The sequence below is a fragment of the Plecotus auritus genome (assembly GCF_963455305.1).
Source record: "Plecotus auritus genome assembly, chromosome: 3".
Lineage (NCBI taxonomy): Eukaryota > Metazoa > Chordata > Mammalia > Chiroptera > Vespertilionidae > Plecotus > Plecotus auritus.
In genome coordinates, this window is record NC_137772.1 from 194,106,496 (window position 1) to 194,124,752 (window position 18,257).

Sequence of the window (18,257 nt, forward strand, 5' to 3'; positions counted from 1 at the left end):
TCTTAACTGATCCTACTTAATGATGAACCACTGGTACTGTACAGGCACAAGCATATCTATTTGCATCATCTTAATAATCAGTGTCAAATCAAACTTTGAGAAACAGAACGTTGGCAATTTCCCCATAGGACTATAATAAATACACTTTAAATTTTTCCATGTGCTATTTCTCCACAGATTGCCAGACAACAGCAGCAACTTCTGCAGCAACAACACAAAATCAATTTGCTTCAGCAACAGATCCAGGTCAGAAATCATAATTCCATACATTCTTCCAATTAAAAATGTATATTTGTTTCTCATTTTTAGATGTACCTGATTGAAATGATCTACAGAGTAAAAATTACTTTCAGCCTAATTCATGCTGTGTTGCCTCCTGTGCCAGGAGAATCATACAGTGGTGGCCCTGTCACGGGCCCTCCTGTGTCAGGGAGCTTCAGTCTAAGCAAGCTGACCACAATTTTCATCCCATATTGAAGGGAAATTAATGTTAGAAATGTTTCGTTTTCTCTGTTGTTTCATATTTAAAATGTGCCGTAAATGTGCTCTTAATGGTGGAGATGCAGGGGAACCAAAGCAGAAAGGTAGAGTGGATTTTCATTTAGTCATGGCAGTAAGAACTTGGCGGTATGCTCAAGAGCCATGTGCGATAAAGGTTGAAGTTAGGGAACATAATGATTTGGTGTTCAAGTAGAATCTTACCCTTAGTATAGACAGTGGGCTCTATAACCTCCATATTTTTCTTATGTGGAAATTTACAATGATGAGAAGCATCAATTAAGAACAAAGAAAGCAGTTGTATTGGTAACAAAAGGAAAAAATACCTTGCCAGTGATGTCTTGTCTCTACCACTCACTAGCGTCATGAACGTGGACAGAATTTGTATCCCTTCCTGAAAATTTTTTTCTGGAAGCACTTATTTCATAGAGTGTTTATGAGGATTTAATGAAGCCATGGGTGGATGGCTTTAGGGTAGTGACAAGACAAATAGTAAGTGTTCAGCGCATACTCGCTGTGACTAGCAAGGAAAGGAACCTGAGTCATGGATCTATGAATCCAACCCTGTGTAACATCATCCATCTGGAAGCAACTATTAGATTTGCAGTCAGATTATGTGGGGAAACATTCATCATACTCTTGAAGTTTTACCTTGAGTATCCAATATATTTTATTAAAAGTGAATATCATAAATGATGGAAGAAAATGTGTCAAAATTATTTCATTCGTTAATCATGTTTAGACTTCTTTTGTCAACAGACCTTATTCCACTGTATCTAATTTATTTTTCCTGGATTATGTAGCCCACAGGGTTTACTCATTCTTGTTCTCCCTGAGATTTCAGTGAACTGGTCACAGCCTCAGGGAGAATGATATATCAGTGAGGTGATCCAACCAAAACCTTTACCTTCCTTAACTGTAATTATTAGAAGCATATTTCTAATGGAATATGTTCTATCAGGAGTGTGGTTGCTCAATGGTTTAAAACTGTTCATTGGATTTCCATGTTTAGTCTAAGTATGATGACTTTGAATATAGCTTTAGTTGATGGTATCAGATTATCTAGATTTAAAGTGTTTTTAATTATTGAAAACCTATTATAACAAAAAATGTTATGGTAAGTTCTCAATATAAATAAGGTACAATTCCATAATCAGTGATGTTGCCCTTTGCAAATCACTTGGTTTCACTATAGTTTGATGAAGGTACCAATAGTTCTGAATTTTTACAAATTTTTATGAGACTGAGAGAGTCCTTTGTTAAACAGAATTGCAAAAATGTATCTAAACCCATATTTAAATATGTAGAAGGCTAAGCTTTGTTTGACCACTTAAATGTAATCATCATCTTCCGTTCCTTTTTTTGAAATTATTTCACAATGATGAACACTGTATATATAATGTGGATTTTAAGCTCTGTTATAATGACCAAGTGTTGAAATGGATGGATTCAAGCCAAGTTTAATGACCTGCCCAACATCACACAACTAGTTACAAGTAGAGCTAGGATCAGAGACAAAGTTTTCTGATAGTTAATAGAAATTTTGCTAAGTATGAGCAATTTAAAAGCTTAGAATTTCATTTGATCAAAATGTTAAGCTGCTGGCTTCCCTAGTTCCCAGAGTGAAAAAACACATACCCATTAGTCCCTAAAGGGAATAATGTCACACTGATGGTAATTTGGGGGAAACATTAAGAGAGATGTTGAGATATTATATCTGTGTATTTACCCTCTTTTTAGTTTTAGTACAGATAAATGATACTGACAGAGTCAACATCCATCAAGTTATTATTTTAAAAAAGAGTTTGGGAAGTAGGGAATGTTCCAGGTAAAAATAAGTACTGAGCAAGACTGACAATCTGAAAGGAATTCATTTTCACAGCTTCTAGTATATTCATTAACTAAAAGCATAGTTCTAAAGCATATTTTATAAATTGTTAATTTGGTGCAGTCTTACAAGCATTTAATAGTTATTAAAGTCATAATATATTTAAAATTGTCTGTTGAGAGATTGTTCAAACAGTTATGGGAGGTACTGATATACTGCTATATGTAGAAATAAAAGATTAAGAAGGTAGAATATATCCTGTTTTTCTCACATAAATCTTTACCACATTTCTTTTTTAGAACGTTTTCTCTCCCTTTTCTTCTTCTTCCCACATTTCCCTTATCAGCATAGGACAAGTAGGAAGAAGAGCAAAAATCAAACCTGCTATAATGGAAGGCAATCAAATATATAACAATTTTTATTATAAAATATTGTTTTGTGAATGCATAAGTAATCAAATGCTCACATAAGAATATTTTATTGTAAATTAAATTTTCTTTGCTATCTGAAAATATGTATTTTGAATTTGATCTATTTTTTTCTTAAATATGGAGCTTTAAAACCTTGTAGAAATAAACATACCAATTTACATTATTCATCTTGATTGCATTTTCTTTGATGTTTTATTCTATTGTTGCTTTGGACTTTAGAAAACAATGTGTTCTAATTCCTTTATTGATAGAATAGTGGACATCAGTGTTTCTATCCCACAAATAGGCTTCCCTTAAAATTTTGGTTTCAATTGAAATATATGACATTAACTTGGTCCAAATATTGGTAAAGGCATACAATACCTTAAATTTGTTAGACAGATCTGCCTTGTGGGTTAGATTGATAATAGATGGTAAGAAAGCAGAAAAAATTGTCACACTCGATGGATATGTTCAATAACTGGAGAAGACATTCCCCAGCATTTTTCTCATTCTTTTACTGAGATGTCTTTAAAGGAGAGGTTAATTTAGACATGTTTATTTCATTTGAAGTACATGTCATTTGATTTTTACAATGTATGAACAAGTTTGTATGTGCCTGTATGCACACACATTCACATACTGGTATTCTAATGACCATATTATTTAAAACTTATCGGGGCCTGTTAATTCTATTTTTTTTTCAACTCCAAATGAAAAGAGTGGTGGTAGGTTTTACTCAAGTACTTTTTTGAAGAGAAAATACCATAAGAGTTATTAAATTAAACAGTTTTACTTAATAACCTAGGATCAGTTCTTTATGAACTATTTTTCTCTCTTTAAAAACCATACATGGCTCTAAAATTGCATTATTCTAATTGCACTGAAAATACAGTCTACTCTACTTCCTTATAGAGAATTTCAAGTTATAGTTGTCTTCCAGGTTAGAACATAACTCAGGATTAAAAGAAGAATTAAGAAAGTTTTTTGTTATCTTTTGCAACATCATAAACCAGTTCATTCTACAAATAAAAGCATATCCTAATGCCAGAAACATCCTATTATCACTCTAGAACTGTATCATTTCTTTATGAGATTCTTAATTTTAGGAACACCAAGAATTTTCAGTCTCCTTGTTTTTACTAGTTGGCAATGTTTTCCTTTAATTGTCCTTAAACAAAGAGCATTTTTAATGCGCATTAGTACATTAGTACAAATTTATAAATGTGTCAGAGAAAAATGTATTTCTAGATTTCTTTGAGGGTAAGGTTTCTACTGTATTGCTTCTGCCTACCATGGCCAATTTTTAGTAATTTTATTTTCTGACTAATCTAGCTTTTATATTAAATCAACCTATTTCTAATACTGATAGTTAGGTGGCTTATGTTTCTAATAATGATCCTAGACCCGTGGTTCATCTTGACCTGGTTCACTGTTACCAAACATTTTTAAAGTAAATGAATGTGACTTCTATGAACTTCCATTATGGCAACTAAGTGAATGTCCCTGAAGACCCAGTTTTCCTTTTATGTTGAAGCTTTGTATGGGACAGAGTTTCTACAGCTTTTGGCTGGGGAAGCATGTCCTAGTTTTAAATTTTTTACTCTCTTTTAATAATACTTAATGGAATTTAAGGTTCTTATTAGCATCTAATAGGGCCAAGTCAAAACATGTTTTACTATGAAATCCATTTACAATATTTTTAAGGGCAAATTTAAAGATATTGTACTTCTTGTCAAATGAATATTTGTCATGATCCATCCCCATACTGAAATTTCAGTGTTAGAATTTTCTTAAGAGATTCCACAAATTTGTTGCATTTCCCCTTCTATTAAACTTTTCCTAATGTTGTTCATTGTTTTCTCTTGGGGGCAAAGAATTGATATTTAATATCTCCCTGTCATTGTTTCTGATTCCTAATTTAAGCATGTTCAGGTTTGATAATAGTTTTGGGCTGTTGGTTCTGTCTGGAGCTAAAGGCAGAGCAAAGAACAAATCTTCGTTCTTTTACATTGTTACTTCTCTGGTGTATGTTCCACAGTATATAGGGAAAAGCTTGGTTCTTTAGGTGGTATAGAAATATACTTAACTGTATGAAATACAATTTTAATAATGACTTAATTATTCAATTAAATACACTCCTTTCACTGAGTGGGAGCTACTTTTAAATCCTTTTTTTAAATATATCTCCTAATGATTACCTGATGATAGACTTCCATACATTCATGTTATTTCTCTATGTCAGTGGTTCTCAACCTTCCTAATGCCATGACCCTTTACAGTTCCTCATGTTGTGGTGACCCCCAACCATAAAATTATTTTCGTTGCTACTTCATAACTGTAATTTTGCTACTGTTAATGAATCGTAATGTAAATATCTGTGTTTTCCGATGGTCACAACCCACAGGTTGAGAACTGCTAGTAGGGTCGCTTAAGACCATTGGAAAACACAGATCTTTACATTACGATTCATAACAGTAGCAAAATTACAGTTATGAAGTAGCAATGAAAATAATTTTATGGTTGGGGGTCACCACAACATGAGGAACTGTATTAAAGGGTCACGGCATAAGGGAGATTGAGAACCACTGCTCTATGCAGATAAACATGTCTCTGCAGATAGAGATAAAGAGAGATTGATATGCATATATATTTCAATTTTTATTGATATAACACATGCATATGTATTTCAATTTTTATTGATATAAACAATTTAGCAAAAAAGTATATGAGAGCACATTTTCTGGAATTAGACATACCTGAATTCAGTCCCTGCATCTTCACGCCTCATTTATATGATCTTGGGAAAATAGCTTAATCCCTCTGTTTCATTACTCCCATCTATATAATGGGAATTACAATACTCAAATAACACCTGGTTAATTTGAGGATTAAATGGGATCATGCCTGGCATGTAGTGAGCACACATTGCTAAAAATTTCTGCCTAAGTCATTAGAGGAGAAACTAGTTCTCTCTCTATTTCTGATGATGGACAATTTAATGACTACTACCAGCAAAAGGAGAATTTCTAGGGAAAAAATACAATCTATGTGGCAGGAGCCACTGAAAACTGTACCTTCAGTGTTCCAAATTCATATAATTTTAGAATTACAAGGGATTTTTAAAAAGCCTTTCTTTAGACCTAGCTCTCCTTTGGACATTCATAAGCTGAACCCAAGTAAGGTTAGATTTTCCCAATGTCAACAGAAGTTGTTACTTGTGGAACAATGGCTGGATTCCAAGTTTCTCGAGTCTTGGCTTAGCTCATTTTTATTTCACTGATATTCTACCATTTAAGGCTTAATGGCCCAAAGTTTTAAAATGAGTTTTCTTTCACTGGGAACTTATTCTTACAAAGTGAAAATACAATTTGACTTATGTACAATTGAATGATTAAGTTGCAGTCATAGGCTCAACCAATTTGTGACAAAGGTTTCATTTTATTGGAGCCAGAGTTCTCTGAGCTTATTAAGAGTTTTGGTAATTCTTGGTAAATTATTATGCAGAATGAAATCCATTGAAATATTGTATTGAAAATATAATAACGCTAAACGTGAAAGCATAGTACCTGACTGACCTGCTGGTTTATGATTTCTTTCTCTGAGTGTGGTAAGTTGGAAACATTTTACCCCCCCTCAACAAGACCCCACACACGTATATGAGCACAAAGAGATTGCAAAGTAACCTTGTCTATTTAAGAGACTGGAAATGCCAAGAATAAACACCATGCAATTAAGGTAGCATTTCCATCTGAGAAGGAAATGAATTAACTCCTTGAGGTCCAACTAATGATTGGCCATATGAAACAAAATATACCACAACTGGATAGGATGCAGTTCTTGGCATTCAGACAGATTAGTAGGGGAGAAAATATGGAGATACAGAGAAGTAACTTTATAGAGGACATTCCTCTCTTTCTTGTACTTAATGGAAACAGAAAGATAGTTGAGAAGATAGGTGATCTCTTCTAAAAGAGCAGTGATAATAACTGCACCTGTCTCGTTTTACTCAAAGGGATCTACTTTTAAATCCTTTTTTTTAAAAAAAAAATGCATTTCCTAGTGATTATCTAATGATAAAATTTCAGTCATTCATGTTATTTCTCTATGCATACAAATGTGTCTTCGTAGCTAGAGATAAAGAGAGGTTGATATGCACGTATATGTCCATTTTTAGAGCCCAGACTGCTTGTGGTGACTAATATTTTTACTCAAAAGGAACCAATTTAAAATCTTAAAAGTTTTGCCCAAGCTGGTTTGGCATAGGCCCATAGACTAAAGGATCATAGGTTCTATTCTGGTCAAGGGCACATACCTCCCTTGCATGTAGGAGGAAACCAATCAATGATGATGTTTCTCTCTCTGTGTCTCTCCCCAACCCTTCCATTCTTTCTAAAAGTCAATAGAAAAATGTCCTCGGGTGAAGATTAACAAAACAAAAACAATCTTTAAAGTTTTTATTTTTAATAGCTTCCTAGTTATCAGTTTTATAATATAACTAGAGGCCCAATGCATGAAATTTGTGCAAGAGTAGGCCTTCCTTCCCCCGGCTGCCGGCACCGGCTTCCCTCTGGCACCATGACCCAGGCTTCCCTCGCAGCCCCAGCTTCCTCTGAAAGGTCACCCAGTCTAATTAGCATATTACACTTTTATTATTATAGATTCTAGTGCTATTGCTGACTTATCAACTTTAAATATCGCTAACTTAGAAACAGGAGGACAATTTACTTAGTTCCTATACTGCCATCCTGACATTCCCTCCTATTCCCCCTTTTCACCTCAAAATATGTCTTTTAAGTTCTTCCAATAAGTACTTTGAAACTTTAGTTTGCTTACACCTCTTTTCTTGTTCAATCAACTATACATAGTGTCTCTTGAACTTGCCTTGTCAGATGAGGATGGCACCTCTCCTCTCTCACTCCCAGTTGCCAATTTTCATTATCTCTATGTTTACTCAAAATTTATATGTGTATGTGTGTGTGTATACGTGTATAGATACATACCTGTTTGCTTTACCTATTGCTTAATATTAAAAGTTGAAAATCAATAAATGGTATGGACATTAAAATATGTCTATATATTGTTTTCTGAATAGTTTTAATAGGATACTCCTTATTTCCTTTATGAGTAGCTTTGTGCGTTCCAATTGCCTTTATTTTTCCCCTCATGTTATTTGCCTTATGATTTCTATGAATTATCAGAAATAAATCAAGTCTCCAGAATCCCCTTTTCCTTGACACCTGCTTCCTTGCCCTCTGTCCTCCTGGTTTTGTTTAGCCTTGTTGGTCCAGCTGACATTCTCAGATGTCCATGTATGGCTCTCCAGAGCTGGAATCACTGTTCCCAATAGCATTCTCCTCCTTGGTTTCCCTCCTTGTTTTTCTCCAGAACCACATCTAGGAACTTCCTAAAAGAAAGGAGGGGCAGGGGGTACATAGGATGTAAAGTTTCTGGAATAAAAATGTTCAAAATATATGCATATGCAACGATGTTCCGTTTTTAAACTCATACTTGACAGTTTGGCTGTAAATAAAAGTCCCTTACTTTTCTTCACAGCACTAATTTCCTATTTATATTTATTTGATTTTTCTGTACCCCTACCACTACCACAACACATACATGCCAATGAGTTCTGTGGGGTCAAATATTTTATCTGTCTTGATTACTACTAAACTGAAAGTACTTATAATAGTTCCTGGCATATAATAAGAACTTTATAATATTTATTGAATGTATCAATGATTAAAGTGAGATCACATTACCTACTCTGTAGTGTACATAACAACAAGCAAGTCAATAATTTTCTCCAGGGATTCAAAGAGATATTTACAGGGCCATTAAAATAGATAACCAACATTTCCTGTGCTGAATATGATTTGAGAAATTATTTTGTTCTTTGCACTGTACCAATGAAAAGGAGCAGCCCATTGCTTCTTAAGCATTTAGCACTCTGTGGAGGTAATTTCACATAATTATCACAAGAATTCAGGTAAGTTATGGCATTATCTCCATTTAATAGTCAGTGGAAGTAAGGAGTGTGTGTTGTGTGTGTGTGTGTGTGTGTGTGTTTCTGAGATCCTGAGAGTTGAGTACTATGTAAACTAAGAAGGTGCCTCCTGTAGCAATAAGTGATTTAATTCAGATAATTCCGAGAAAATAAGAGTAAGTGATCTTATCAAACTGAGTTGATAAGATCCTGAGTTTGGCATGATTTTTTTAAAAAAGTAATTTAGTTTTCTTTCTACAATAAACCAGGTAAAAGAGTGCTCTTTTATAAGTGAGAGAAATTAATATTTATAAATGGAGGAAACATGTGTTTCACATAAGCAAATGTACATAACTAAACCTCCACAGACAAATGCAAAATAATGGATGTCATATTTATAAAAGATACATATCTTTAAAAATAATTATTTTTATGTAGGCAATCTTGTTATACTTAAGTAAATTAGAAGAGGTGAACTAACTTTCACAGCATACACATCTTTAACTAAAAGGTAAAATAATAAGCTAATTTTGATATCATATATTTAAAGATTTATATTAATATATGCGCATACATACACTCACCTTTCTATATTTTTAAATCATTACGTTCACTTTATATTTTTCTGTTTATTACCAAGATATGTATTTAAATTTTTTTCCTTTCCCATACCACCATCTAATTCTGAATACATTTTTATTCCTGCCTCAATATTCCTTCCCACAGCTTTGCCAATACCTGTGTCTGTAGCTGCTGCTTGACCATCTAACATAGCCTCTAGTCCTTTCCTTCACCTTTTATTTTCTCTCTCCCCTGGTTCCTTTCTCTGGCTAACTTTTCTCCTCTTCCTTGCATTATTCAGTTGGATTTTATGTTTACATTGAATAGAAAGTTGTTCACTGATAAAGACAGTAAGCAGAAAAGATTCTTTTGTTTTAATTTTAAATGTAAATTATCTGAGCCCTAAAATCAATGGAAAAATATCCTCAGGTGAAAATTAAAAAAAAAATTATCTGAATTTCCGTGGGGTGGTTCATTAGGGAGAGAGCAAAGGGAACATAAACAGGCTCAGAGAGAGTTTTCACAGGGTGTTAGTATAATATATTATTGCAATCTTTTCATGATAGGGGGTGTGTTGTCATGAGCGCCCGTGTCATGCAGTCAGAATAAGAGGAGGGATGGTGCTGCCGTAAGGTAAATCAAGAGATAACAATAAATTTTTTTCTGTTGCCTGGTCTGGAGGTGTTCAGGATGTGTTTTCTTGATATCTTCATCCGCCCCTAATTGAGGATGCTTTAAAATTGAATGACTAGCAGTCAAAACGTGTTTGCGTCAAGCTGAGAAGAAAAATGCTGGTGTCTCCGCTTCCAAACTGATTGCGCTTTGTACACAACTGACAGCTACAGTCACTTTGAGTGACTGATAAGTGGGAAGCTTTGCCACTTATCAAGGAATGCAGGCTGAAAAGAAAAGGCTGGAGCCGTTTAGATGCTTTGGCATGTTCAAAATAACATCTTACATCAGTCAGCCCAGAAGCACTAAAAGACATTTACAATGAAGCAATGCATATAGAAATGTGGTGTGTGTGTGTGTGTGTGTGCGCATATAGAAATGTGGTGTGTGTGTGTGTGTGTGTGTGTGTGTGTGTATGGAGAGTCAAAAGTTACCCAAACAAGCAAATAGTTGCACAGGGGTAAAAGAAAGAAGTGTAGTTAGGTGTCAGTACTTGCGAAATGAATCGATGGTTCAGTAATGGACACATATTTTGATGAAATTTACCCTTGATTTGAAACATTCAAATTTAAAATTGCATGACTGTGGTGCTCCACCACTATTTATAGAAGCAGCTAGCTTTGACCAAATGAAGCACCTGAATAATAAATGTGCCATCTACATTATGTAGTCATTCTCACCCTGAAGAAGAAACCACTTTCTTATTCTTTTTTGTGTGTCTAAATATTTAACATTTAAAATATATGTGTATGATATTCTGTTATATCTAACTTAAACAGCATGATTATGTAATAAAATAGGATACGATATGTTTGTTTTCATTTTAAACATAATTTTGACACTATTCTAATGAAAGAATATACAGATTCACTGGACTAATTTCTACAAATAAAAATTAGATGATTTTTTACTCAGTTATTAGGATTACATGTATAGTGCATATATATCCTGCTCTAAGTTTTCTAGGACATCATATTTCATATGATTTGTCTGTCTCCTAACACCTTACTTGTTTTTCTGTACTCTTTAAATCTCTAATAAGAGAGATGCAATAGACTTCCAATGATTTTAACCCTACCACAGATGTCATAGTGTCTATTTAAATAACTTGTTTCAGTTTGAAAACCCCTAAATACCCTTGTTTTTGTCAAACCTTATGTCCCAACTGTGTGCAGAGGTATAATTAGGAAACCCGCAAAGTATTTCACTCGTCTCAATTGCTGTAGGATTGAAGACTACCAATGTTTACATCATTATAAAAACTGTTCAGCCCGGCCATTGTGGCTCAGTTGATTGAGTGTCATTCCATGCACCTGGAGGTTGCTGGTTAGATCTCTGGTCAGGACATATGCTGGGATTGCTGGCTTGGTCCCCAGTAGGGGGCATGCAGGAGGCAGCCGATCAATGATTCTCACATTGATGTTTCTATCTCCCTCTCCATTCCCCTCTCTGAAATCAATAAAATAAAAATATGTCTTAAAAAAACAGTTTGGAAAATATGGCCTACAGACCTATCTATAAACTGCTAACAAGTTCAATCTGTGAACTGCTACAAGTCCTCGATGAGATAAGGCGCTTGCTAAACCAACTTTAATTCAGATGACATTTTATTTTCACTGCAAGTGTCCTTGAAGGAAGCAGTTACCTGGTTTACATCCTAACAGCTTCTGACCTCATCACAGTACATTGAATAGCACTGAATTAAAACTCTTTGATCAATAAAATAGTTGACATAAAAAATTAGACTTTAGAGATAATTTAAGTATTTTTGTTTTTTTGTGGATGGGAAAGATATGGTCCAAAAATGATAAGGGTTATACCCATTTCCCATCAGTAATTAGATGTAGACCCTGGTCTCTTGGTCCTGTATTACCATCCTATATAATCCTATATAATAAAAGTATAATATGCTAAGTGTCTGGTCATCCAGTGACCGGTCGACTGTTCAACCAATCAAAGCATAATATGCTGCCCTAACTGGTTTGGTTCAGTGGATAGAGCGTTGGCCTGCAGACTGAAAGGTCCCAGGTTTGATTCCGGTCAAGGGCATGTACCTTGGTTGCGGGCACATCCCTAGTAGGGGGTGTGCAGGAGGCAGCTGATCGATGTTTCTTTCTCATCGATGTTTCTAACGCTCTATCCCTCTCCCTTCTTCTCTGTAAAAAAAAATCAATAAAAATGTGTAATATGCTAATGATATGCTAAGGTCGCTCAACCACTAGCTATGATGTGCACTGACCACCAGGGGGCAGACATTTGACTGGTTGAGCAGTTGCTATGATGTGCTCTGATCACCAGGGGGCAGACGCTCCAACTGGTAGGTTAGCTTGTTGCTGGAGTCCGGCCGATTGGGACTGGGAAAGATGGGCTGGACACTTCCTTCAGCCCTTCCATGGTCCCTCCCAGTGGGGTCCCTTGGCCTGGCCTGCACCCTCTTGCAACCTGGGACCCCTTGGAGGATGTTGGAGAGCCAGTTTCCCACAGGCCACTCCCCTCAGGAGGGCACCAGATGCAGGGCTCATGACTGGCGAGCGTTGCTACAACAGCATGAGCCTCTCCTGATCAGGACTGATTGGGCGCAAGCCCACAGCAGGTGCAGTGGGGCCAGGATGAGCAGGAGCAGCAGGTAGGAGCTGCAGGCAGCATTGGACTGTGGGTTTCAGCCCAATCCCTGCAAGCCACCCAGAGGGGCCCCACCTGTGCACAAATTCGTGCACTGGGCCACTAATATTAAATAAATCAAGATCATTAGCACTCCTGAACACAATATGAGCAGCAAGTTTTCAGAGCCCATCAAATTAAGTTTATTACTTTGTCTGGAAATTGAAACAGATATTACATCTTTTGCTAAAGAAATTTGGAATAATATTTGAATATTTCCATAGAAATTTTAAATGACACATCATTTAGGAGAAAACAATTCGGAAATGTTAATCAAGTTCTAATTCACTAAGATTATCAGGATATCATTTTGGGAGGCACACATACAAAACGTCCTTAACGTATATTTCATTGGTTCCTAATGGTTCTTATATTATTTTAAGAAAATTGCCATTTTTTTACAGTGAGCTAGTGTCTGTTTGACCCGTTTTGGATCAAAATTTATAACAACATATTATAAGAGTCCATAAACTATAGAAAGCAAAAACTGATGTTCTAGTTGAAAATAATGTCTGATATACTTGGCCAAGAAAAGTGTTCTTTTGATAAAGAGTGTCTGAAAACTGAAATATTTCACAGGACCTCTTTGATTCTAGATGTGTTTTTAAAACCTAAATTAGGAAATGTATATTTTGGCAAAGGAAAATGTTTCCCCTTTATGCAATTGATTTTTCTTTTTCCCCCACTGTAAAATGATGCCCATTCCTCGGCCTCCCCAGTTAGGGTTTTTGATACACATTTATTCTATCATTTCTTGAAAGCTTTATCTTCCAGAATTCTATTGTTTTAAAACATCCTTTTTCTGTTTTGTTCTGTAAGAAGTGCTTATTTCATGGAAGGAAACAGAAAAGTCAGATCTTTTTGTAAGATCTTTATCCCTTGAGACATTGAGTGAAGTCCCTTTTGTGATTTGAAAAGGGCACTGCTCTTAAATGCATTACAAGCACAATTTTGAGAAGTACAAATACTGCCATCAACACATCATTATTTTAACCTGTCTTCTTCTGTTCTGCTACCTTACGTTGTGTGTGTGTGTGTGCGTGTGTGTGTGTGTAATTTCTTACCCATTTCTTTCTATCCAATTATTCCCATGCTGTGACACAAACTTCTTCCTAGACATCATCAACTGAGTGAGAATTTAGGAGAAAAAACACAATGCAGAAGTAACTATCAGATATTATTTTGTAAATACCCGCTTTAAAAAAAAATGGTACCCTGATATCATGAAAATACCAATAATCTTTCTAATCATGGGAGAGCTATCTTGTGAATCTTCTCAAGGTAGTATCCTTAATTTTTGTATTCTCTTATATGGCCACTATAAGATACAGTGTTAATACATCCAAACAAAACTTCACTTTAAGTCATGTAGCAATTATAGTTTAATTCATCTAATAAATCTGTGATCATAACATTGCACAATTCAGGTATCTGAGGATTTTTCTTCTTGCACAGTCATAATCATAGAAATAACATAATAAGGGCCTATCCCAGGAAGAAAGTAAATTATAAAGCAAATAAGTGGACATGCTTTAGTTATTTTTAAAGAAAATCAGGATCACAGTATTTGTGATAAGTACTAAAGTACTCAAATGCTTGTACGCTATCACTTTGCCCACTTTGTGAAGGTTACTAATGGCGTGTGATGGTAAGGGATGATCCTATCCTCATTGCCCCTTCTTTATCTGAGTAAATCCTCAGAATTCTATGTTTCATCTAAAATGGGAGAGAGGTGCTCTTCTTTAAGCTTTTCAGTACCATATTCAGAGTCACAGGGAATTAACATCCCCCGTTAGCATCTTCTCCATATGTCTTTATTTAACAGCCATTTTTGCACTCTTCCTTTCTTTTTTAAGCATTTGATTGATTTTCTTCATTTTTAGACTTGAGCAGAGGAAAGAGAAAAATATGAAAATATAAAACCCCTCAAATTCACACTGTTTGATGTTTTATGAGGTTTTTGATACGGAATAATAGGTAGTGACATCATACCTGGAAAATGGAGACAGAGACTTAGGAAATTCAAACTTATCTGAGTTTTCACAGGAAAAGATGAAAGGATTAAATGTGGTTTCTGAAAATGTTTTATTTTTCAACCATCCCAGTTCAATTTAGATTAACCTTCTGTGATATAATTCTGCCAAGTCTCTGAAATTACGGACCTTAAGATGTTGAACCTATTTGTCAAAATCTCTTTCTAGATGTAAAGATTAGGATAGGAAGTTTGGTCCTTATCTTTAAAATTTTTACAGCCTCAGAATGAAACTGAAAGGCCTACATGAAGGAATAAATCTTGAGTTTTAAATTTATTTTCACAGATTATTCTAGAAAGTTTAAAAAATGTGTATATCCCAGAATACACATTTCATTTTTTAACTTCCTCTGATCTGTGACTTCTAATAGCATTAAGAAACTGTAAACCTGGCCTTGTACAAAACAAACAAACAAAAACCAAAAAACAAACAAAAAAAAACTGTGATATACTAAAATTTTCATGTCACTTTCTGTTTAAAACCACTATCCAATAAATACATATTTATGGCTTGTCTCCTTTTATTGATTCCTTTGCATAAAGATTTTTAAAATTAAGTATCTTGAACTTGGGGTGTGTCTTTGATTTTTAAATATTTTAAAGATGCTTATGACATGTTTAAGTAATTTTAATATTTTCCTAAATAACAATCAGTCTGACAATAGAGAAAATATTTTAATTTGCCCATTGAAGTCACAGAGGAAAAATACTCATCAAGGAAAGATGTGTAAGTAGGTAAACATCTTCCCCCAGTACCATTGACTATTTTGATGAGCTTTTTCTCCCTATGGTATGCTTTAAAACTGAAGGAGAAACAGAAAATAACCTCAGGATGTGTTGCACTTATTTTATTACTGCTTGCCCCTTCTCTCCACCTTGACCACTATTAAGTTTTATTCTGTTCTGGCTGTGTTAAGCTGTACTAAATGTCAGTGGGATGTCTGCCCACATCATCTGTTATAATGATCTGTCCCTACTGATAGGGACTCATTCATTGAAGCTCTCATTGTACAATTCTACAAACTCACCTGCTTGGTTAGGAAATATAATTCTCCCCTTCTGCAGTCCTGAGCTGATATTAATAAACATGATGGTGAAAAATGCTACAGGCCTCTTTTTTGTTTGCTACTTAATAACTCGCTAAAATAGAAAGAGCAGCAATTAAGAATGCAAATGCTTGTCATTGATGAGTAGTTACCATAGTTTCAGAGGCAAAAGGACAAAATCAAGGTGGAGGACTGACCAAAAAGTATGCATTGTATTTTCTAAATATTTTAATGCATCAGTTATAATGCATTACAATGCATATAACTAGCAAAACTGGATTTTATTTTTGTTCTTTAAATGTAGTTAGAGTGTTTACATATAGCTATATGCAAAGTATAAGGGACCTTGAAGTACTATGAATTAGGTAGAGATCAAACATCTCAGCTATTCAGCACAACTATAATGAAGATGATCTTGTCACCTTTAAATAATGCTCACATGTTACTAAGATTTTCAGAACCTTCTGGGGAAATCCAGTAATATAGCTTCATTATAAGAGTACATTGAGGCAGTAATTGTAGCTATTGAAAATCTTGAAGGCCAAAGTAAACTATGGATGAGAAACATGATAAAAAGGTAACATAAATAAAAAAGACTTGGAAGGACTAAGCATAGAAGTGCAAAGGCATTTCTTTGTGTGTGGATTTTGGCCATGTCTGTACTGAGAGGTACCTGAGAGGGCACAAGGAGACAGGAATGGAGAGAATGACCATCTTTTCCTTGAAAGGCTTTTATAGAAACTGGAGATTTTACTGTTTGCTAGTTGTGTGACTTTGGACAAGTAATATAATGTCATTGATTGTCAGCTTCTTCATCTGTAGGTTGGAAATTGTAGTATCTTGCATATGATCCGTTGAGATAAAAAAATCAAATAATAATGTGAGTGTGTACTTATAGAGCACTAGAACAAATTTATGTTGTTGATGAATCTATTTAGAGCACTAGAACAAATTTATGTTGTTGAATCTATTTTCTCCTCATCTGTTTCATATCATTACTCTGAACTTTAAGTTTTCATAATGGAATCCTAGAAAGGTTTTTGTTTGTTTCTTAGTTGGGGCAGCACAGCAGCAGACAAAAGCAGAATTATGAATATACTTTACAATTGATATAAAACCATTAACTATTCCAAGTTCTTTTTTCTTTTCTTTTATTAATAAGAGTAAATGCTAGCTTTTGGTAATATTATTGACTTAATCTCTGAGTTAACTTTGTCCTTAGTCAAAGTATTCAGGTGTTAGACTACTTTCTGTATCTTTCAAGTCATTTATATGTAAGCACACTAAGTTATATGATTTTCCAAACTTTAGTTTTAGTTTCACAATGGGTCACAATATAGTCTATGTGTTGCATAATTTAGTTTCCTCTATATTTTTGGATTACAAGTTTTGGTAAATTTGAAAAAAAATAAACTAGAATCATCTGTATGAAGAATTTAAATCAATTTTTAGTGATAAAAAAAATTATGAGGTCTCTAGAGACCAGGAAATAGTTAAGCTAAATCCAAATTTCATAAGCTGTATTAATAATGACAATCATGTTTGAACTGTAGACAGTGAGATTAAAGTTCTTTAATTGTTAACTAAATTGTTAACAATAGCTTAAAGCCAAGTATTTCTTTGGAGGGATGACTACTCTGTCCTCTTATTATCATTTAATAGGACTCTGTGCTAAGCAGCTGCATTCTTTACCACTCGTATTTCTGTATAGAATTAATTCATTCTTTAAAAGGTCCATATGGGAGCAGTTGATTGCTCCATCAAAACTGGAATCTTGCTTCCAGCTGTGTCCAATAACCTGGCCTAGCTGAATTTAGTGGATAACTACTAATGTTGTTATTGGTCATAAAAATTGTTAGGTACTTAGAGTAATAATGGGATTTCTGCAGAGTAGGAGTAAGAATATAATTTCTTTATGACCTTTTTAAATGTCACTGACCTATCCTATGATATAAAATTAATATGTGTGGGTTACAACCATTTTATTTTATTTAAAATATTGTTTCCAAATTTGTTAATATTTACTGCATCCTATTTCACTAATCAGGTGATATGAAATGAAAAGATTCAGACTTCGTTATAAATTACAGAAAAGTAACTTTGCTATTGTCATTTTAAAACTAGGAAACTCTGTGCTTCACAAAAAGACAGTTGTAAGCAATTCCATAAAATTTCACTATACATTAAATGTTTACATAAAATTAACATAGATTTCTTCATACTGGTGTACCTTATACATGCATAGATATTTGATCAACACTTCATCAATAAATAGTTTAACTAAAAAATGACACTTTAAGATTTAAGTGGAACATTCAAAGAATACTTACATTGATTTATCCTTTTGAAAAGTCAATATTTCTTTTCAAATATAGATAATATTTCAGTATATTTTTGCATTCAGGTTTTTATACATATTAAATCAAGTTACTTCAAGGTCAGACATACTAAAATAGAAAATAACATACAGCTGTAGACATACTGCTAAATATTACTGTTAAATATTTCTGACTTCATTGGTAACTTATGGTATGAAATTTAGCTTATTGCCTTTACATTATAC

At 34.2% G+C, this 18,257-nt stretch overlaps 1 protein-coding gene across 1 annotated transcript in view; it reads left to right on the forward strand.

Annotated features, from left to right (window-relative positions):
* Positions 1-18,257, forward strand: part of SOX5 (SRY-box transcription factor 5) — a 403,151-nt gene that overhangs the window by 196,853 nt on the left and 188,041 nt on the right. The window contains exon 6 of the mRNA XM_080660592.1: positions 178-246. Within this exon, the coding sequence (XP_080516718.1) occupies positions 178-246 (69 nt within the window). The remainder of the gene's footprint in view (positions 1-177; positions 247-18,257) is intronic.